This window comes from Recurvomyces mirabilis, assembly GCF_035927965.1.
Source record: "Recurvomyces mirabilis strain CCFEE 5264 chromosome Unknown scaffold_21, whole genome shotgun sequence".
NCBI classification, from domain to species: Eukaryota; Fungi; Ascomycota; class Dothideomycetes; order Mycosphaerellales; family Teratosphaeriaceae; genus Recurvomyces; species Recurvomyces mirabilis.
In genome coordinates, this window is record NW_027041955.1 from 105358 (window position 1) to 127273 (window position 21916).

Here is a 21916-nt window from a genome sequence, read left to right on the forward strand (position 1 = left end):
TAGGTTACGCTGCTTATTGCGCAGCGTCACTTACTCGCAGTGTAGTGCATGAGCAGTATTTGGACACTTCCGTGGTCCGTTCCAAGCTGCGAAGGTTGTGCTATCAAGACGCACTGGATGTTGTGCAACACTTTGGGTGGCAAGATATGTGCACCACTGCTGAAACAATCCGAGGCCCGGTAGCTCGAAGCACTATGACGCTCCTTGAAGCACCGGTATTGATAGCCACGAGACCCGGACCCACTGTACTCAAAGCGAAGAAGGAAGCTCGATCAATATGGTCTTGTGGTCTGAGATGCAAGTGCGGCTTCCGATTCATGTCCTTCACCAACCGGCCCTCAGGTCACCATTGAATGTAAGGCAGCCGTACGCTGTCCTGACCGCTGTTGCGAAAGTTCCCTGCTCCATACAATATCCGGCTTCAGCTTCGAGTGAGGAAGAACATTTGCTGCTGCTCTTGACAGCCACGGCAGGACTCATGGCACATTCCATTGTTGTGTTCCATGCTCGCAATTTGTGGCGAGCAGTACGCGAGCTCCAGCAAATTCGCTTTCACGACGGTGCTTCACGCTTCATCGGAGAGTATCCACGGTGCTCATTAGACGTCTCCTGTGAGCTTCATCAAACTGCCCTGTTTTGCAGAGATTGTCGTGTGAATAAACAGGTACGGCGCGATTGTGTACATGTCCTCAGCCGCCCTTGAGGCTGGGAAGATGCCGTCCTGCGTGTTTGGCAGTGTCTGACTGATGATGAGCGGCAGGATTGGTTGCCCACCAACATCCGTGATTATTGAGGGCGGCGTGGGGAAGATATGTACGCGCCGTTGATATTAATCTATCCGGTAATGCGCAATGTGGGACAGTCAGCCACTGGCGCCGACCATTCCAAATTCATATATTGTTGTCGACTTCGCGCCTTGGATTGGCAGTCTCCATTGCATTTTTCGACCAACAAAGAAGGCGATTGCCTGATTAGCATTGACATATGTAGTAGGCACACCGACCTTGCCAATCAAGCGTGCATCCGAAGAGAACCCATACAGGTCAATCTCGACAGCCTGCCCCGTTCTACAGCCTTGTGAGCAAGCTCATGTGATATTTGGCAGGACGTTCCAAAGGCAATTGGCCTTTCCTACCAGAAGTTTGCATTGATATTCGTCTTTGTGATCAACGATATACACGGATTGACGGCCCTTGAGCCTATGTCCATTACGCCGAAACGGACATCCCACGCCGGTTCATGGTTGGCAAGGACTCTCAATCGTGTAGATCCTTTCAACGGTGTCTTTACAACGTTCCTTGTTGGTGACTTTTGTCGGAGCAGCGGAAGATCGACAACGTTTTTCACCGTTCGTGCAGGGTATAAAACGCGTGGCTATTCTGCCAAAACTTAGTCCGGGCAGCTTGGGACGACGATCTGGAGAAAGCCGGATTTCAATACAAACATGCTGAATGCCAGGGAATCTGGTTTGGTGGGATGTCAGGGATTGTGAGCAATTTAGATCCGTCACAACCGAACCATGCGAGGATGTGGTTATTCATTGCACTACAACGGAAGGCACATGACACCTACTGTCTGTCGAGCAGCTCATCAACCCCCTGTTCAGTCCTTTATCAAACCGGTAGGATCTCCATTGAGGAGACGAAGCCTGTCCAGTGGCTCGGTGCCTTTACACGTGGCTGGCTAGTCTATCCTTGGTCGATCTGACGCACTACTATAGAGCCTGAATAGTCGCGTGTTGAGATCGTACGGCGGTGGCATCTCGTTGACAAGGGCAGGGATTGATCTATTAGAGAGGCACAATGAACGAAAGTCCCTGGCAACAAGAGCCAGAGGGGTCGTCGTGGCGCCTGTCCACATCATTCGGTGTCGGCAGTTTTTCTAGAGCTATGCACGTAGCGTACCTTATCCACGTCGCTGTTGTGGCCGCGGCTCCAAGGTAGATCGCACACGATACTGTGGCTGAGTGAGGTGGCAAACGATGCCCGCTGCACGATGAACCGCCTGGCTCGTGTCAACCCTGCAGACAACGAGGACGTTCCCAACTTCTCAGTCTCTCAATCCTCACGAAGGGATCACGCACGAGCCCGCGACGAAGACGTATGCGGCTTACGGGTCGCATCTAGAGTTGCTTTAGCGTCAAACCCTCCTCCAGATGTGGCGTTTCTCGCTCTCAAGCCACCTTCGGCCTGACGTTATCTCTTCAAGGCTCGGGCAATAAAATGATATGACGACTTCGTCATGATTACATCGCCCCAAAGAGGATGAAAGCATTGGTCGACAGTGCTAAGCTATCGCCGTGCAAGGCACTTGCCGTTCATATGGGTAGTTCTACAAATATGCTAGCCAGTAAGACGCCCCTTCGTCTGTCGATCGCTCGACCGGATCAGTACTGTTGGTGCAGGTCATCCTTACCACTGACCAGCACTTCGGAGAGTAGTGGCTCAGGGGCTCGGCGATGTCTTCCATATCGCGTAGACTGTCTCACTAGCGCGCACGCAAGTGACAGACGTCTTGCATTACCAAGGGAGGCAGGTGGGTCAACAGGATCGCAGGCTGTATTCAGGGAAGTGAGGTATTCAACATGAGCAAGCCACTAGCAAGTGTATTTACGGTAACCACTGAGCCTCGTAGAATCATAGCGCGCAATGCTCTGTGATCCTGGGGTCCATCATTGGCCAGTCTTTCCAAACCATGGCTGTGCCACATGGATCGGAAAGCGGCGAGGATCTGGTCTCCCGGCGCTTCTCTCGAGCCCTTGCAGCGGCCTGTCGAGGCTGGCAGCAAAGCTTGGATGGGCTCAAGCCACCGAATTGTGGGCAGGGCTGTGGCGAATGATCATGGCCTCCGTCTCTCATCAGAGTCATCACGCATTAGATGGGGCTCAATTGCAGGCCGACTGCCTGTCGCCAGTAGGCTACATCTGGCTACTCGCGTGCGCAGATCTCGACAAGTTCTGCTTTGGTGCCAACCAACAAGCTCGATATGCATCTCGACCGTTTCTGGCATCCTCGCTCATGTCGTCTCGACTAGTCAGTCCATTCGACCCTTGTTACGTCTAGCTCGACGCCACGAGTGTGGATCCGCTGCCCCATGTATGGCTGCTCATAGACTCTTTGATAGCTGGGTCTTCGAGACGTGGGTACCTACAATACACCGTTTCGCCACAGTGCTTCTTGTCTCGGCAGTGGTGCTGCACTGTGCATCATTACCTACCTGAGACGAAAGCAAAGAAACACACTCTCGGAGGTACCGCTCACGACAGGTAGATCTTGTGGGGTCGACAACCTTCCTTACGACTCAAGGACCTTAGCCTGATTGCGTTCCGTTACCCGGCTTTGACCTCCTTCGCATATGCAGTGCTGACCGACGTCAAGATATCAACGACACCGTCCACTTCAACTGTAGCCCGCCTTTGGATTATTGACTTCAGGACCTGGCTGTCGTGCCGTACTGGCTGGTACCGAGTGGCGCACTGTTACCCAGAAACGATCTCGCACGCGGCTCCTGGTAACACAACAATCGAGATCTCTACCATCAAGGCCCATCGACCTGGTTGTGTCCCGTCGCTGTAACAGGATCAGTCCTGTGGAAGACACACACACTGCTTGACTACAGCATACATTCAGATATTGGCCTCTCTGTAATAGTTGCGTGGTAATGAGAGACAACATTGGACCCCAGACCAGCGACTCCATCTTGCGCGCCCACCCATGTGGATCCTCACTCAACTGCTAACCAAATTCGAGGCTCCGTCTTCAAAATGTCCAACATCATGCCTGGCGGTGCCCACTCCTCAATTGCTCGTGATACGGGTGTAGGATTACCCAGTGGTCTGGGCATCGATGGTGAAGGCTACGAAAACTCAGACCAATCCGGGATGGACGGGTCGCAACTATCGCCAACGACATCTAACGAGAAGCGACGAAAGTCATCCAAGTACAAAAGCAACAAACATCTTGGTCGAGCAGTCTCAACGCCGCACATGCGTGATGGAGCCATGTCGGACGATGATAAGAAGCGCAACAAGTTGGGCTATCAGAGAATTTCCATTGCATGCGGTACGTCAGATTCTGCGATCAGCCAGCTCTACCCCGAGAGACTACAAGATGGCTGGGCTGTGCCAGGCTACTGCCTGCCATAATACTGACATTCGTAGCTCACTGCCGTCGTCGAAAAATCCGGTGTGTCATTGCCGACGCTGATCCACAACAAAGATGCCAGAATTGCATACGGCTGAAGAAAGAATGCGTCTTCTACCCCGTAGAGCAGCAAAACGCGCTGGACAATCGTACCGAGTCCTCGAGTAAAGCAGTCACTGACTCGGGGCCATCGTCTGTCGTTTCTGTGTCCCCGCCAAATAATGCTACGGACCGGTCGTTCGAGAGCACGCGAGAGTTTCCTCCTTTCGCTGCGCTGCCTTCAAACGCTTCCTCTACGTTCCAGGGACTTCCTCTGGAACCAGGAAGCGCAATATTTGGCCAAGGTGAGTATCCTCTTCACGTCAAGATCGCGACGCGTTTGACGATTATCTTGCAGGATATGCTATGAAGGACTATACATACCGGAGCGACGCGTACGGCCGGACATGGCCGTCGACTACCTCAATGGTCACCGACAGTAGCGATACGACTTCAGCCTCGTCTTACTCCAGATATTCACACGCGCCGAGCGTCAATGGTGACTTTTCTCCCTTTCCGGCGAACGAGCCAGTGCAAACATCGCCGCACAATCCTCACCCACCGTCATTTGATTATGCAATGGGCAGAAACGATATGAGCTGGCAACCGCAGTCGCATCATCATCATCAACATCATCAACAACAACAGCAACAGCAACAACAGCCTCCATTACGATCAATGTCATACGGCCATATTGACCAGTCACAAAACAATCACGTGCCATATACGCCATCCTATCCGGCAATCGCGAGATCGCCTATGTTAGCAATGCAATATCAACCACCAGTCCTCCACACCCAAGGCATGCCACCAATGAGTCAACAGCTCGCACCCCATTCTGCACCCGTCGGGACTGGCAACCCAGCATTCGCGCAGCCTTTGCCTTACGCGTTCACACATCATGCGGAGGCTATAGAGACCAACCACGGAGCGGCGCCAATGGTCAGCCAGGCTTTCGCGAATCCCTGGTACAACGAGCGACCTGGCTTTGCGAGCCTGACAGAAGAGCTGGACAGTGATGAGGGTGCTACGCGTCGGAGGTGAGGAATGCGAGGATTGCATAAAAGACATGACAGGAAACAATCCCGATCAGGATGAGCTCTAGAGGGCCTTGGAGGCTCACCAGGGCAGTTGAGCGAAAGTCTGTGCGAAGCATCAGGTAATGCGGCTAGATGATAGACCTCAGAGGGACTGAGAATCGATTGATGGACGGGGGAGGTCAGAGGTGCTTTGAGCAGCATTGGAGGCGTTATGAACACGAAGGCTGGGATCGTATATCAGGCGGTACACCTCAGGGACTCCTTCGAATAGGAGCTGAACTACGATTTTCGTAATTTGTACGCGTACACAGCACGCTCAACAATAGTTTACGGAGCCTCTCGCATCTCTGGCGTCGATCTGATTTCCTTCTCGTATACGCGCGCAGTACAACATGGCCATAATCAACTACACAATACGCAGATCTTGAATGCTGTGCCAACAAGGCCAAACCTCTCTCTTAGCGGCCAAGCGGCTCGATTTACGAATAGCAGAAAGGTCGAACGAGACAGATACGCTGGCCACCTCTGTCTTAACAAGGAACCGTGTCGATCAGACCGCGATCATGATTACTATTTTGCGGCAGATTCCCTGCAAGTGGAAAATGCATGCGAATCTCTTCACGCGCCAACGGCGACATCTCTTGTGTTTCACTGGCAATCTGAACCTATGGTTTCGATACCTGGATTGTTGGCCAACATCAAACATGGTCGGGCAGGGGCGGTGTCGAAAGCATTTTAGGGTGGCACGCAAAGGGTGGGCTATTACCTTGTCAGAGTTGATCCGACTGCTCGATGGCAATAACACAGAAGGACATGGACGATATTGGACTTGCAAGTGGATTTGATATGGCTTGGAGAACGCATACACATGGCTACGCCAGCAGGACATACACCTATGTTACCTAGCGAATACTTCCAGATCAAAGGAAACTGTCCTAACACCAACGAGATGTGGCTTACAGTACCCTCTTGCAACCACTGGACGACCTTGATTGTTGACAGTCTATTGTGTCTACGTGACATACCAACCCCCAGGCCCGCCCATGATCGAAGTGTGTCCCGTATGCCTCTTTTTCCAACCCCCGTGGATAGTTGAGGGCGGGCTGGGGCTGTCATTCACTGAACCATGATCTCGGTGTGATACAAGGTCCGGACGCTGGACAGAGCTCGTAGACCAGCCACCATCTCCAATGCGTCCAGAGGAGCCTTACTCAAGCAAGTAGAGTGCACTGTGGTAGAGCCACTCACAATGTCCTCACTACGAGCGTGTTGCTGCACTGCCCTCGTCTCGCTGCCACATCTCCAGAGGCATCCAGTGCTCTCTAATGCCTCTGAGTGAAGAACATCGATGGCAGCAAAGGAAGAAGTAGGTAGAGGCGACGCCTCACCAAAGTGAATATCTTTAGATGCCGGAATCAAGAAAATGATGGAGTTCATACACGACTCTGATAAGTATATTGAGCCTAGAACCACATAGGCAGGTTAACAGAGTTTACACGTACCGACCACATCCCAGTCTCAGTCCACAGCCTCGATTCCCGTCGGCCGCTATGCCATTTCCTGACATTGCTATCATCGACGTGCCTGAAAATCCAGGGTGCGGCACGAACAGAGTGCAAGCGAACGCGTGGGACAAATCTGCATTGATCACATGTCGTTGTCGGTAGTAAGGGTCCACCAGGACGATTCGTTCCTAGCATTAAGAGAAATAATACAGCCGAAGAACACACCTGTCCTCCATCATCGCCGATGTCCAGCTCCTGAGTAATGCAGCCACGCTGTGGCGCTCGTCATGATGACGATCCAAGCAGCAGAAACAATGGAGCTCTCATGGCCCTCACGCGGTGTAATTGGCCACCCCACCTCGCCGAGGCTCCAGAACAGTGGCCTGGGTCGTCTAGATGGGCGCAGGCAGCCGTATCCACATGGGTCAGGCGCCTTTGCCTGGTAGCTACTGTTGGTTGGTGGTGGGTGTGGGTGTGAGCGTGGGCATATGACGTGAAGGAAACGTGAGCCTTGCAAGTGAGGGGCACGCGAAGAGAAGTGCCCCGCTGACGCCGACTGTTTACGCCTCTTCCTCTGCCACACATTAAAACCCTTTTCTTCTCTCCTTCATGATATAACATTAACACACACCACACATACAATACTTCAAACCAAACTACAACTCCCACGCAACAAACTTCAAGATGTCTGACTCCATGTAAGTGGCTGCACCTTGAAAGCATTCTCGAGAGAATTGGTACTGACAGCCTTGCTCTAGGCGCCAATCCACCACCGACAAGGCCACCTCTGCCTTGAAGCCCGACAGCTCAAAGTCCTCCACCGAGAAGGCCGGCGACTCTCTCAAGAGCACAGGTGACTCCATCGCCGGCTCCGTCCAGCCCAACAGCGAGAAGTCCGCCACCCAGTCCGCCACCGACTCCGTCACCGGCGGCGGCAAGGACGCCTCCAACAAGGCCTCCAACGCTGCTGGTGATGCCCAGAACCAGGGCGGCAGCATGATGAACCAGGCCAGCGATGCCATCGGCAACGCCGCTACCCAGGCTCAGGATGCCCTCGGGATGGGCAGTGCGTATCACCCTCCTCGCCTTGACACAAGATGATACATGCTGATGAGTTTTTTTTTGTTGCAGAGAAGTAAAGGCCGCGTATAGCCATCACATCCCGAATGCTTAGTTTCTCTCAGGAGGAATGGTATTGGGTGATTGAGCTTGCAGTGGTCCTCGGTTGTGATGTTCATGGCTACTGATTCCCAACATCACGAGTAACGACGCACCCAGCTAAGTAGTCGTCGTCTGCTCAAGGAGAGGTACATAGTCTCGGATAACCTGATGATACGACCCTTCCTCAATGATCTCTGCTGCCGTGCGTTGTCTGTCCTGATTTCGGTGATTGTGGCCGACTATTCTGCGCCCAAATTTCTGTGCTATATGGTCGACGTGCTGATGCCATGAGTTCTGTAGCAAATTGAGCGCCAGATTTGGAACGTGGATGCTTGGAAGAAGTCGGCGATGACTTTCGGCTTCGCTACAAGATTGACAAACTACAAGTCCACCTCATCAAACCTCCCGTCCTCCTCCGCCGCATCAACCATCTCCTGCACCGAAGTCTCTGTTGGCACATCCACCTGCTCGTCCTCTTCTTCGTCCTCGTCCTCGTCCTCCTCCTTCGACGCAGCAGCAGCAGCAGCAGCCGCCTTTGCTCTATCCGCCGCATTAGCAGCCTCAATAGCCTTGTGATCCGCAGCCTCCTCGTCATCTGCATCTTCGTCTTCCTCGCCTTCATCGTCTTCCTTGCCCTCATGCTCACCATCCTTCTCCGCCAAAGTCGTGCCTGCCAAAGATGGAGCAGCTGCAGCACCCCTTCCACCCCCTCCTTGCCCCTCCATGGATCCACGACCATCCGCCGCCCCGTTCTCCCTCAAAGGCAGACCTCTCTCCGGCCTAACTTGTTCAGGCGTGGGCGGCGTATGCTCAATCCTCGGACTGTCCCTCACACCTCCAATACTACCCCTCTGCCCTCCACCACCGCTCCCTCCACCGCCAATACCTTCTTGCTGCTGTTGCTGCACACTAGGCCCCACCACCCTCTTACTCGGATCAGCATCCAAGTAGTACGCCCTCACACCCACAATCCTGCCCTCCCTCTCACAACCCAATACCCAATCCGGCACCACAACCGGAACATTCATCTCCACCGCCTTCTCCCACTGCTGACCCCGCGGCTCCGTGCAGACGAAGTGCGTAGTATCAATCCTCACCTGATCAACCAGCTTCGCACCGATCCGATTGACCGTCTCACTGAGACTATCGCGGAGCTGGGAAGGCATGTTCCCGGGCGAGATCGTAATCCCATGCAAATCCGTCATCTTGTGCGTCTTCACCGTCAACTTCTCCGAGGTGTACTGTCCCGCACTAGTCCTCAGCACGAGATGGAAGGTGAACTCGGTATCCAGCGGCAAGCCCGAGATCTTGGTGCTCAATTTACCCAGAGGGATATTGCCGGCTTTCGCGCCATTGCGGTAGAGTGACAAGCTCCTCAGCTCCGCCGTGGCAAGGGAGATGGGATCCCATTCCAGCACTACACTTGTCTGGGTCGCATTGCGGCAGCGAAGTACGGGTGCGGAGGGGGAGTGCGTGCCAAAAGTGCTGAAGAGGTCGGCTTGCAGGGCATTGAATTTATCTTCGGCGACCGTTTCGGCCGAGAAGTTGCGGGAGACGTTGATGTCTACGATACTGCCCGAGTGAATGTCGGGCGGGAGGAGGATGGATGGGAACTCGATCTAGTATAGTATCACAGTCAGCTCGTCGCGTACCTATTGGGGGAGAAAGGTGGTAGGGGGCCTGCTTACGAGGCGCTTGTCTTCTGTCAGTAGGACAGCGACTCCAGCGTCGACCTTGCCAACTGTCAAAGAGACCAACATGGCTGCTTGTGAACGCGTTGCTGAGTGTGAACAGCGGTATCAACAGATCGTCAATACCAGGTCAAAGAATATGGAGAGGTACCAGCTGGCGCAACTCACATAGCCCTTGCTCAAACGGGTCAAGTGGCTGCCATTGGCAAACTCTCTGGTCTTGGAGCGGTCATCTACGAACCGAACACGATATGAGTAGATAGTCACATTATCCAAGGCTTAGACCTTTACCATAGTCCAGTGAAAGGTTCACGAAAGGTATTGACCATACTCATCAGAACAGATGCTTCTCCAAGCTACAAAGAGTAGATACAGCAGTGGTAGCTACACTCCCAGAACACCGTGTGCTCCGTCCTACGTACATAGAAAAGCAGAGTTGCACGCGCCTATACACATCCCATAGCCCGAAGGCGAAGATCAAAATGTGCGGCGTGGTAGGTATAAACATCGGGCTGAGCACATCATTCCCTTTCCATCTCACACGTGATTTCGTTCGCCGAAGGGTGATGAGCTACGCCACCTCGCCCCACCGTATAGCGGACGGCGACGGCGAGATGCTCATCGTAGTAGCAGTACAACACGTCCGCTTCTTGCCCTCGTTCTTCTGCATAGGTATCCTTGCGGCCTTCTGCTTCGCAAGTGACGGCGAGGGCTGTGCCTCGACCTTCCTGCCATACGCATCTTGCGATAGCATTCGGGTAGCATAGTCCGTCGCGGGAGATGGCGAGACATCATCGGTGTCGTTGTCGACATCCATCATATCATCATCGTAATCCTGCTCCAGCTGAAAGCGGATCTCGTCTTGTAGGTCCGAGCGACGCCCCGCCTTCGGTCTCGCACGCTTGCGGCCTTTGTCGGTCGTCGAAGAGGCAGTAACAGGCTGCACATGATGAGGTGCATGCTTGCTATGCCTATGAGGTGCATGCAAGACTTTATCACTGACCGTGAAGTCAACAACCTCCGGGCTCAGAGTCATCTCGGTATCATCAGCGATGACGATAGGCTTCGCAACAGATCCCTCTTTCTCCTCCCTGACAGCGGCAGGAAGACCAGTCAGGCGTCCAGCGTTCCGACACGTCGCCTGTCGAGCCAAGCAGGCTCGACCGAGCGCCAATGACGAAGTCGTGGAGACTGTACTGACTGAAGAAATGGATGAGGCGCGCGAAGAGCGCGTACGATCCGAGATCATCGACTCCGGACTGGAGCCGGTAGACATTGCACTGATCGAAGGACGACGAGAAGTGTAGCGATCCGAAACTGGGATCGCGAAGGGGTATGCATCGTAGGCACATCGATTCAAGTTCGCTTTCTGCATGAGTGCCACTGCCGCATGCATGGATGATCGCCTTAAGCCGCAAGCACTCACTGCAGGAGTGCTTGAGCCCACTGTCGAAGGCGTCATCTGTGGCGTTGGTAGAGGACCCATGCGAGCCAAAGCTGGCGTGGGAGGAGCAATGTCTGTACGTGGCTCCAGGAAGCGTGGCAACATTGCCAAAGATGTGGGTGTGCTCTCATGTGAAGTCGACTGAATGTCGATAGGGTTAAGAGCCATCTTCGTCGGTGTCGGTGTTACAGGCGAAGAGAAGTCGTAGTTCGGCACAGAGGGTGCCGGTACTGGCGTCTTCGTCTCTGGCATAGGGACAGTATCAAGCTCAGCGGTGAGCACGGGCACAATAGCCTTCCAGGACATGCTGAAGCCAGGCTGGCCAGGTGACGGCGGATGGCTGTGGGGCGAGTACTTCAGCACGACGTCTGTCCATCGCTTGAAGACTGCTTCAGCGATATGTAGCTTCCAGCAGATCTTGCCCAGGAACGTGCGCTCGTTCGTGTTGATCTCCTTTACGGGGAGGCCAGACATCTTGCTCCAAGCTTTAGCAGAGTAGTTGCGATCCTGTAGGTACTTGGAGGCAAGGATAAGTGCTGAGAGAAACATTCGGCGTCCACACATCAATGCGCGACTCGCCGGACAGTCCATCTCCTGTTCCATCGTGAAGTCACTCTTGGGCACGAAAGGCTTGATGAGTATCAAGTAGTAAAGTGCCACCTGCAGAGTCGAGTAGCTTGTGCGAGATCGTCGCAATGTCTCCTCGATATATGTGCGCAGTGGCAAGACAGCGCGTCCGCTACTGCTTTCGCTGCGACATGGTACCACTGACAGGGGCCAAATGACTTCTACCATTTGAGTGGCAGAGTCTCATAATCCTTAGCTGATGTTCTAATCTTACGAGTGATTCAATACGATGTGCTTACCGACAAGGTTGTCAACGAAATTGATTTTCCGTTCGCATTGACGAATAAGCTGGGGTGGCTTCTGCTTTCGTTGCTCCCATGATGAGCGCCGTGGATGTTGTCGTTGATCCACTGGTACTGAAGTGACGTCTGCATATGACAATGCATGTGCGCCGTGTTGTGCTCTAGCTGCAGTGAGTATTTTTTGCTGTTGTTCGGCTACAGTGTGGCCTGACTTGGCCTGGTGAGCCAGCCATTGTTGTCGTGGTTCTTCTTGACTGTAGCGAAAGTCATCCGAAACAGAACTTTCAACAGAACTTTGTGTCGAAGGAAGATCTGCTGAGAAGATGGAGTCCTGTGAGGACGATGCGCAAGAAGCGATCGAGGGCTCATATGGCCCGCATGACTGTGGATTAGGTAGTCTGAACCTGTCAAAGCTCGAATGTATGTCGGCCGAGCTCATCATGTGTTGTCGTTGAAAGGTGGTTGATTAGGGTGATAGTTGTATGTTGGGAGCAGTATCCGTTACGCCTTCCAATGCTGAAGGCCGTCTTCGCTTATACGTGCTCACGCATGTGCTCAGGCACGTTGATGAATGGTATGTGGTGTAGATATCGTATGCGTTTCCGTGACGCCGTGGTCCTGGATAGCCTTCTGCCTTTGCACGCGCAATCGTATTGAAGGCTATCAATCTTTCTGATGGTATATGCTATCGCGACTCGTTGTGTTTGAGTGTTAGTAGCGTGATATCTGGATATGAACGCAAGTCTACGACTTGAAGTTCATCTCAAAAGAATCGATAGACTTGATAACGATGTTGCGGCTGGCTTCGGACTTGATGATCGTGAGGGGTGGAGCAGACATCGTGTTCGTATGAGGTATTATGTTGCTGACGTTGTTGGTGACTGGGTAGGCAAGGCTAATTAAAGCTGCTACTATGTCGGTCGTCAGGGTATGACTGAGTGGAGAGTGTCGTGGTGGCTCGTCGCGTGGTCGTGCGATGACTCGAGTCGAGGAAGGGAGTTGTTATTAAAGGTCGATATGGGGTGGGTGAATGAAGTGAGGCAAGCTCAGGACAGTCTCGCTGGATGTCGTCGGCGCGAAGGCTGAGTTCGTCGCAAGCTGAAGCTGTATCCGTTCCTCGCTGCCGGGTCAGAAAGTGCGTGGAGAAAGTAGCGTTGTCGTGTTAGTAGTGTTATAGGCGGGATGAGAGAGTTGTGGCGTGAGTGGCGATGAGTCTTTGGGAGTTGCCGCAAGTGATGACTGGTTCAACAAAGATAGGCAGAACCGTCAGGCGGCACGCTCGTGGCGTTGGACCGCGACAAGGCGGACGTGTGTATGGCCAAGAATCGCGTGCACATCAAATCTTGCTTCTAGTTGATAGATCGTGGACAAGGTAGCGGAGGCATACTGGTGTGCATAATCGACATCTCTGCGGCAAGCAGGATATACAATAATACTCCGCTTCCTTGACTGTGGCGAGGTGATGTGACTCAAAGGTAGGGTCGGTCGGCTGTCGTCTGGTCCGTGCATCCCAGCGATCGCTGTTCTCGCCACCACCTTTACACGTCAAGGCTGGGCAGCACGAGCACTACTACTAAGGTACACAATATTTGCCACATTTGTATGAGAGGAAAGACTAGACAATATCTTCCGAAAGACAGTTGCACTCCATAGACGTGGGACGATCCCTGGGTGGTTTACGATGAGCTGCGATGGATGCAAAGTTGGGATAAAGCAGCATGCTCCAGCAGACAAAGGACTTAATCTGCCCGTTGGCGAGGCTGCCTGTTCATCAAGCTATCTGCGCACCAAACCCGCCTTCTTCGACATGATCGTGCTTGTTCTCCATGATCGTCGTCTGTTCCGAGAAGGCACCCGTCTTGTAGGGCACAGCGACGAGTATACCAGGTCTTTCACGATGACTGTGTCTATTTCATCGCAAGCTGACTGGTCCAGCTCTAACTAGCAATGCAAGCTGAGCTAGCCGCAGGCAAAAGCCCCATAACTGAGGCTCGCACAGAAGCTTCGTGAGCACATCATGATAAAGCCTCTTCCATCTCTCGCTCTTCGCTTGTTGGCGATGATAGAATGAATATCCTCACAAACAATCAGTCTTGAACGAGAGTGGGGGCGAAGTCGAAGTTAACGCCAAGAGCCTCAGCCATCGGAGCGTCCCGGAGCCAGCCAGCGGTTGTTCTCGGCTCCGCAGAAATTGCGTGTGCTTGCCACCACGATCGACTGCGGCTCGATTCTCGGCTTTACGTGTCTATGTAGACAAGGATCGAAGAGTCAGTCACCCTGATAAGAATATCTAGACAGAATGACTCCCGAAGGGGAAATTTTGCAACATCAGCAGCGGCGCAAGTGTACGTGCGCGGTCAGCAAGCAAGAAAATTCTTGAGTTGGTGTCATGTGCTTCGTAAAGGGTTGGCGCTGCTGCCTGTTCCGTGCAACGCGGCGCCAGAGAATCCTCGGAGTGATGTGAGCAGCAGACGTTGATACGGTGGAAGCAGTGAGTACACTGAGCGGACTACCGCTCTGGTCTGGGAGCATAGCCGTTTTGGACGACGACATCGCTCGATCGGCACTATCCTCGTAGCCAGTACGTGGCCGAGGGCAGAAGTGACCATGGTTGTGCCGTGAAGTTGCTAGCCAGTACGTGCAATCGAGTGAGAACAGGCAACTAAGGCTGAAGACAAGCTTCGCAGTCAGCACGAAGAAGTCATCATTGTATTGCGTTCGATCACACCGGATCTGCCCAACTACGGCTACATACGTATCAAGAACTTAGACAGCGTTGCAAGACTCATTCCCTGTTCATCAAGAAAGGACACTCGCCCGCTCCAATCTTCGACATCTCCTCGTGCGTCAATCTCGTCTCCTCAGACTCAGCCGGTACAGCTACAGCTTCTCCCACCTCAGGCTGCACAGCCTTCTCCATGTCCTTCGCATGCGGATGTACTTGATCCGCCGAGCTCTCCAGATGTTCGTCAACGGCATCACGGATCTCACGAGACTCGTCCGTGAAGTCACCTGTCTGTCCAAGCTTGATGCTATCCTCAACATTCCCTGTCACAGGAGAAGAATATTGTGACCGAGGTACGTCCGTCGGCTCTTCCTTCGACTCGGACTTGGTAGTTCTGTCATTGCTAGGGTGCTGTGGCTGGTGCTCAGGAGCATCATGGAAGTTTGACTCTGGGTGCGAAATCTCCATGCTCGCTCCTTGGGTGGCAGCAGCTTCCAGAACAGGCTGCAGAGCCGCAGATTCGGCAGGGTTAGAGTCGGCAGCGGCTTTCTCGGTATCGGCGCCCTGATGGGGTACGAAGGCATCCGCAGGCTGGCCACTGCTGTTCGATATGTGTTTCGGGATGAGGTCCTCTGGATCCTGGAAATTCGCACCTTCTTTGTTATGCGTTTCAGCTATCTTGATGCCATCATTAGAGGGCACACCAGGCGCGACGGCTTCAGGATGATCAGTCTCCTTCGTAGCAGCCACATCGGCCTCTGCAGCCTTAGCATCGCCATTGGTCTGCACGAGATCATCGACATCGAGGGCAGTCTCCATATCGACCTTACGATTCATGACCGTCTTATTGATGATGCCTTTGGGAGCGATCTGTCGAAACATGTCCAGTGGATCGAACCACGTGTCGACACTCTGCAAGCGGACGGCATCGTCTACTTGTGCAACAGTAACACCGTAGATCTCTATTGGTCCGCCATGAGCTTTGGCAACGATCTTCTCGCCCTTGCTGTACCAGGGGTCAGCCTATGGTTACAAGCGCTGCCGCTATTTGCTTAGCAAACAATAGGATCTTGTAACTTACTCGTTGAAACCCACGTAATCATTCTTCATGACACCCCAGTGTCGCCATTTGAAAGCGACTTTTGGTGGGCCACTGTAGACCTCGGTCACCTCCCATGCAAAAGTAGGCATCATACGCTTGAAAGTCTTATGGCTAGAGGCAAAATCCGAGTTCACGGGGCTGTAGTACTCATTCGGCGCAATGATGGCGTTGTAGGTGCCGACCTTGAGCATATGCTCAGCTGATTGTGGCGGCCCGCCATTGATGGCGAAGGTGTAGTTGGCATGGTCGATCGTGCGCCAGTCTTGCAATTTCGTCTTGAAACTTGCCTCGACTTCCCAGTTCTTTACGAGGTTCTCGACCATTTCTGGTAAGGTACCAGCGGCATGATTCGACTTCTTGCCTGTGACTTGTAGTTAGCTCATGTTACAGACTCCAATGTCTGGATCGCCGGCAGTCTTGATGTCGAAGTTAAAATCTCCTTGGCTCCCAAGGTATGCACCCTATTGCAGGCGGCGCAGCTACCGCATCGAGCTCCACGTGGCGTGGTGTGCAGCATGCCGTGCGACCAGCCCATGGACGCACTTCAACGCTGCGAAGAGTGGCGAATAGACAGGAATGAGAGTGAATGTACCTTCTTCCCAGACCTTCCTGGTCTTGCTGTAGTCTGGCGCTCTTCCATACCGCCACTGTACGCCCTCGTCGTCGAAGACGGCATTAGGCGAAACAAGATAGTCGGGTAGTGCAGGCGAGGGCTCGGCGGGAGAAGTCTGGACGTCTGCTGCGGCCATGGTGTAGTACGTCGTTCGTGTATCGTCTCTTAGGCGGTGTCCAGTCGGTCGAGCAGCAGCAGTCTTAAGAGTAGAGCTAAAGATTGCTCAGACGTGTACACCTCGTGATAGTTGTTTGCGTAAGACGAGAGGTGAGTAAGAGATGACACTCGTCCGAGGTACAAAATCTTATATGAGATGCCACATGGCCAGACTCTCCAGCTCGGACAGTGAGGTGCATTGCATATAGGATTCGACAAGGTACCCAGAAAAGGATGAGGGCCGAACTATCGAAGCCGCATGGCGGCCATGGATATTCCTTGACTCCACGGGGCGAAATGGACCAGAACATTGGCTGAGCATCGAAAGTCCAGATCGTGTGTAACGTAAATCGGCTGAGTAGAAGCGCTATTTGATCGTTCGCTGCAGCTACGCACAGGACGGGCAATTGCACTGAGTGAGGCGGAGCGTCTCATCTACGCCAAAGGTAAACCTTAGGAACAGGTCCAATGGGTCAGGCCGTGAGTGCATTAGGATGCAGTTGCTAAGGTCTATCATGTTATCAGACCCATACGATGCTTCGGCGCCATATTGCCTGCCCTGGAGCTGCAGAAGAAGGGTCAAAAAGGGAGGGCCGCGCCTCCATCCTTCGGCGTGCTGATAGTGTGGTTGAAACAGGTGGGCCTGGGCAGACCAAGCAAGGGATTGATCTGCATATGGCACGGCTGGAGGGATGTCGTAAAGGTCGATGCCATCCGATAGTGCATCGTCTGACTGACGTGCTGTAAGTAGACCCAGCCGACTCGCCTTCGACACTGTGCATGGACACTTACCAACGGTGAGACTCGACCTGCCGAAGGACAACTTCGTTCGACCTTCAGAGCACGATCTTGGCTATCGGTCAACATGAAGATCAGAGAATTCGTAGTTGCATACGGCCCAGCGCAAAACCCGGTATTGTGCCACCGACTAAACGCCTCGCAGGCTCCGCCCCTGCATCTCTATGCAACATGCGGCATGGATGGCCCCACGCACTTGCACTTTTGCCGGTGAGTAGCGACGCCGCATGTTGGTCGCTGTGTTTCAACAGGACTTGAATAAACACAGCATGTAGCACTGTCGAGAGGTTCAACTGAACTCAAGGACAAATACCCGCTGGCGCATCCATTTCCGGTCATCAGCGACGAGAAGCTGTCGAAATGCAAACACAAATCAACACTAATATCATACCAGATGCGATGCATCGTTCCAATGCTGGAGTGGACTGCATCCCAAATCTGCAGATAGCCGTTGGCTATGACGAGATCGAAGTTGTTTTGTGACACTCTTCTTCGGACTATATACTAATGCTATTCGACCGAGCTTCTGCGACTCATCCATCATCTCGACCACTGCTCACATCGTGGCGAGCTGTGCCATATCGTTTGCATGTCTGCATGTCTGCATGTCTGCATGTCTGCAAGTCTGCATCGTGCGGCTAAAACCGTCCACTGCATGATCATTGCTGAGTGTACGGCATGTGTCTACCTCGTCTTCGGGGATCTCCAGCTTCGTGAGAGACATCCTCGTTGGGCGTCTATGCCCAACGTATCACCCGAGTCAAGCGTACTGCTTGCTTGCAAGCCCAATGACTGAGCGCGAGCTGGACCAGTCGCCTTGTCTCTCCAATATTGCTCGTGACCATTAGTCACGACAGCTCTTGACATGTGTCAGAAATATGCGGTAGCCATGTCCGGGGACCATCCGTATCAGCGACGCCACTGCCTATCGTACACAGTGTACCAGCTTTGCGATGAACGGTGTGGTGTCTGTAGCCTCGTATGTCGTCCGGAGGCACGTGCTACCCATCGCTGACAACGAATGAGTGCTCAGCCTGTTAGTCTATTCTTGCTCGAATACGCCCGTGTGTGGAGCCATGACAGTCTTTGCTTGCGATCCAGTCTTGACATACGCTATTGTCCCTCTTGCTGCTTCTGCAGTCGATTTGTCTGAGAAATCGAACCAAGCTGATGATACCCTGTCTTCAACAGGAATATCTGCTGCCGTCTTGGGAGGAGTACCTGGCCCGTCTTCCTCGATACGAATGATGAACTATTTGGAGTCCATTAGCTAGACGTGGCACCATCAACTTGCTATTACTCACCTTGCCAAGCTTCCAAGCTGACCAACTACTCCACAAGCAGTCTTGTCTAGGATGGCGTGCTAACAGATTGAGAGCTCGTCTTCGCAATATTGGGTCCCGACACCGCACACATACTTCGTACAGCGGATCGACAATTCCCAGTGTGAAGGACAATGAGGCTGCTGGCGAAGAGATAAAGACGCCACTGGTCTTCCACCTAGCTTCGATCGTCGACAAATCGCCAATCTTGCTGTCTTCGAGAGCTGCTTCTGCCAGATCTACGATGGCCTTGAACTTTGGAAGGAAGACATCCCATCCAAGTTCGCCAAGAGACAGATCCAGCTCTGCTAGGATCTCTGTAAAGACATGATGTGCTTTCAGAATCATCGCGCCTTTGCGTTCAATAGGCGTGAACTCGTTTTGGTGATTGACAAGGTATGCTGAGAATGCTTTCTCCCAGTCTGCCAGCCATGGTCCTGTGTGTCAATGGTCAGCGGACCCTATTGTTATCGTACATGGTCATACATACCGAACAGTAACTCTTTCTCTGCATTGCTCACAGCCATGTCGTAGTAATTGTCGTCAAGCTCCAGATCCATAATATACACGGTCAACTGGTTGAGAACGAGCTCTAGTCCTTCTCTTGCCTCACGCATCGATTCGAAATCTGTTGGTCTCCGAGTATTGATGGCTGCCGGGTCTGGTACGATATTGATAGTCTTCGCCATTAAACCTTTCGACTGCGTCTGAAGTCTCCGCATGAGTATGGTGAGTTGTTCAAGCTCGACTGCGAAGGCTTTCATATCCTCTTTACCACTAGCAGCACATTGCTGTAGAATACCATAGCCTTGGGTTGCGTGCAATATCGCCTGCTCGCAGTGGCCTTGCAAGGCTTCAAAGCAAGTGAAAAGGATGCATGTCGTCAGTAGCAGCTTCAGGTTTGGTACTGCGTCAGCTACGAGGGGGTCGACTAGGTGTGTTATACTTTTATTGCATTGCTCGAGCGCAAACTTCGCCCTCTCATCTTGCAAGTCGGCATCATATTCAATCGCTCCAAGGAGTAGCTTCTCATGCAACGCTCCAATAGCAGCAAGTGCATGCTTGACAGCTGGTTCGTGGCGAGCTGCCTGCAGTACCGTCCGCTGCCAGAACGAGGAGTCGAAGTATCCCGCCAGCTGTGGTGCACTATTTGAAACAAAGAACTGTAAAGCATGTTGCTCAAGCTGATTGCTGCTCCACCACAATTCTCGAGCTGCTGGTGCGTCATCAGCGGTTGGCGAAGCCGCTGTTCGAATGTGAGGAGTTCTCTGCGTCAGTCGCTTGTGTTTCTTGGGGCGCAATGCCCCTCTAGAGCAATCGTCACAGAGTTCGAGGTTGGGAAGTTTCTTGCTACGCTGGCTAGCCTTGACTATACAGTCATCGCATGGTATCTTCGGTCCAGGACGACGTCCGATCGGTTTGGCAGATCGTTGAGCACGATATGACATCGTGGGTAAAGTGATCACTGATTCGAGAGCTTCGAGGGCAGCGTCAAGCTGGCTGGAGAATTCGCTTGTCACAAGAGACTCCATGAAGTCCACTTCGGGGATTGCCATTTCCTTATATTCATCCGAAGACCACATGGACAGCTAAGCTCGGGCCGCGTATGGTAGTAAGCATGTGTTGCACGCATGTTCACCAGGTCCGAGCTAACAATCAGCTGTCTTGCCGCATAACACCGGGGGATACCGCAGCTTAATGGAGACTCAACTCAGAGTTGGGGCGTCGATCAAAATAGGGCTGCAGCTCACCATGAACAATGCATGAGATTTGGAGGCGGTGGAAGAAAGGCAGTAGCAAGTCTGCTTACAAAGTGAATGGCCCCAACCGAGCATTTGCTGGAAGCGCGACTAATTCCGCTTATCAACCACGGTAGGGCTGATAATTCAGTATTGTAGTACGAACATGCAAACGGCAAGATACCCTGCTACCGTGCCTGGAGATTGCTAGTCTAAACGGCACGTCATGCCTCCGCCTTTTGCGACTGCCTCTCTGGCAACGGTACTCTTTCAGGTCTCCGCTCGCCGTCTCGAAATGCCTTCAATAGATTTACTACTCCATTGCTGCGCGTTCTGGACTTCAGCTTGACACCACCCTTTGTAAGAGATCGACGGCGCGCGGGTCATTTGTCAGGCCTCAGATTCGATGTTTCCACCTTCGGCACAGCCAGTGCGCGAAACCGCCGGCTCCAAGGGTAGCGGGAGTTATAGAAATTGCGCGCTCAGCAGATTTGTTTTGCGTGCCATGTAGCACGATGCCGTAGGGCGGATTCATGAGCTTATGTTAGACGCACGTTCAGCCAAGCTTCAATGCTGCTCGCCATCGCGTAGTTCGCTCCTTGGAGAGATCCAGAATCTGTGCCAAGGCAGTCTTTCCAATCATACCACCACCTCGCTTCTCTATTCGTACGATATCGTCGTCACCTTCCGACTTACTCGACAGTGTAAGCGTGATTATCTCGGTGCAGAGACCTTCCTCAAAGTTATCAGGGTCTGCAAGCAACCAATACTCTGCTATGCTGCGTTGCTTCAGTGGGGACAAAGTGCTGAATAGGGCGAACGTGGTCGGCACTGGAACGCTACGCAAGCTAAGTCCATGGGCATCTTTTGCAACAGGCGAGCAAAGCACCATTTCCCGGTCTTGATCCCACCAAGCTTTGGGCAGCTTGCAGTTCTTCAACGCTGCTATTACCGCAGTCCAAGCAGCATCGAAAGCGTTGCCATCAAGTGCTATGCATAGGATGTCAATGTAGAGGGTCCAGTATGCTTTTATCACGGTCGCCGGTCCTTGATCTGGTATGTCGTCACCTGTCCGCGGCAAGACGTATTCGACGTATAAATCGCTTGGCTGAATGAGCCTTGAACTGTAGAGCAATGATGAGATTCGATAGGAAAGTGATTGTGCTAGGCTGCCAGGCGGACTGCCAGGAAGGTGATCGGGAGAGCAGCCGGTGCTAAGCTCGCAGTTTGGAACAAGTAGACCCAATTCCTCGATGGCTTCGTCCTCAGTGGTGTCCTCATTCGGTGGGCTTGCAACAGAAGAAGCGAGGAGAAGCTCGGCCCTAACGCCACAAACAATAGCAGTATCGCCAAGTCTTGCGACGGCACTACCATTGCAGTGACTTAAAGATCCCGTGTTTATGACAGGGTCTCTTGATTCCTCCAGTGCTCGTCCGTTGGGTCGGATAGATTGAGCTTGTTGAAGATGTGCTTGCAAGAATGGTGCTGGCGTGAGCTTGGCGAAGGTCTCTTTCGGAAAGGCCAAGCCAGGTAGAGCTGCTGCACCATTCGCCATGCTGAATCTATGGCC

General features: G+C 52.9%; 7 protein-coding genes across 7 annotated transcripts; 2 read left to right on the forward strand and 5 right to left on the reverse strand.

The window, feature by feature from the left end:
* Nucleotides 1-3763: 3763 nt before the first annotated feature.
* Nucleotides 3764-5225, forward strand: LTS14_007510 (uncharacterized protein; the record flags this gene model as incomplete). The annotated part of the gene is made up of 3 exons (XM_064840202.1): nucleotides 3764-4061; nucleotides 4160-4486; nucleotides 4540-5225. 3 exons carry the CDS (start codon nucleotides 3764-3766, stop codon nucleotides 5223-5225), a joined length of 1311 nt encoding a protein of 436 aa, XP_064692082.1.
* A 2185-nt stretch (nucleotides 5226-7410) lies between these two features.
* LTS14_007511 (uncharacterized protein) lies at nucleotides 7411-7827 on the forward strand (the record flags this gene model as incomplete). Its single annotated transcript, XM_064840203.1, has 2 exons — nucleotides 7411-7424; nucleotides 7485-7827. The coding sequence occupies 2 exons, from the start codon at nucleotides 7411-7413 to the stop codon at nucleotides 7825-7827; spliced, it is 357 nt and encodes a 118-aa protein (XP_064692083.1).
* Nucleotides 7828-8267: 440 nt separating this feature from the next.
* On the reverse strand, nucleotides 8268-9647 carry LTS14_007512 (uncharacterized protein; the record flags this gene model as incomplete). Its single annotated transcript, XM_064840204.1, has 2 exons — nucleotides 8268-9506; nucleotides 9576-9647. The coding sequence occupies 2 exons, from the start codon at nucleotides 9645-9647 to the stop codon at nucleotides 8268-8270; spliced, it is 1311 nt and encodes a 436-aa protein (XP_064692084.1).
* Nucleotides 9648-10149: 502 nt separating this feature from the next.
* YTA7_2 (TAT-binding protein-like protein 7, AAA ATPase) lies at nucleotides 10150-11625 on the reverse strand (the record flags this gene model as incomplete). The annotated part of the gene is made up of 2 exons (XM_064840205.1): nucleotides 10150-10769; nucleotides 10815-11625. 2 exons carry the CDS (start codon nucleotides 11623-11625, stop codon nucleotides 10150-10152), a joined length of 1431 nt encoding a protein of 476 aa, XP_064692085.1.
* Nucleotides 11626-14676: 3051 nt separating this feature from the next.
* Nucleotides 14677-16467, reverse strand: LTS14_007514 (uncharacterized protein; the record flags this gene model as incomplete). Its single annotated transcript, XM_064840206.1, has 3 exons — nucleotides 14677-15622; nucleotides 15698-16079; nucleotides 16311-16467. The coding sequence occupies 3 exons, from the start codon at nucleotides 16465-16467 to the stop codon at nucleotides 14677-14679; spliced, it is 1485 nt and encodes a 494-aa protein (XP_064692086.1).
* Nucleotides 16468-18327: 1860 nt separating this feature from the next.
* LTS14_007515 (uncharacterized protein) lies at nucleotides 18328-20190 on the reverse strand (the record flags this gene model as incomplete). The annotated part of the gene is made up of 3 exons (XM_064840207.1): nucleotides 18328-18537; nucleotides 18704-19044; nucleotides 19098-20190. The coding sequence occupies 3 exons, from the start codon at nucleotides 20188-20190 to the stop codon at nucleotides 18328-18330; spliced, it is 1644 nt and encodes a 547-aa protein (XP_064692087.1).
* A 712-nt stretch (nucleotides 20191-20902) lies between these two features.
* On the reverse strand, nucleotides 20903-21901 carry LTS14_007516 (uncharacterized protein; the record flags this gene model as incomplete). The annotated part of the gene is made up of 2 exons (XM_064840208.1): nucleotides 20903-21006; nucleotides 21043-21901. The coding sequence occupies 2 exons, from the start codon at nucleotides 21899-21901 to the stop codon at nucleotides 20903-20905; spliced, it is 963 nt and encodes a 320-aa protein (XP_064692088.1).
* Nucleotides 21902-21916: the final 15 nt, after the last annotated feature.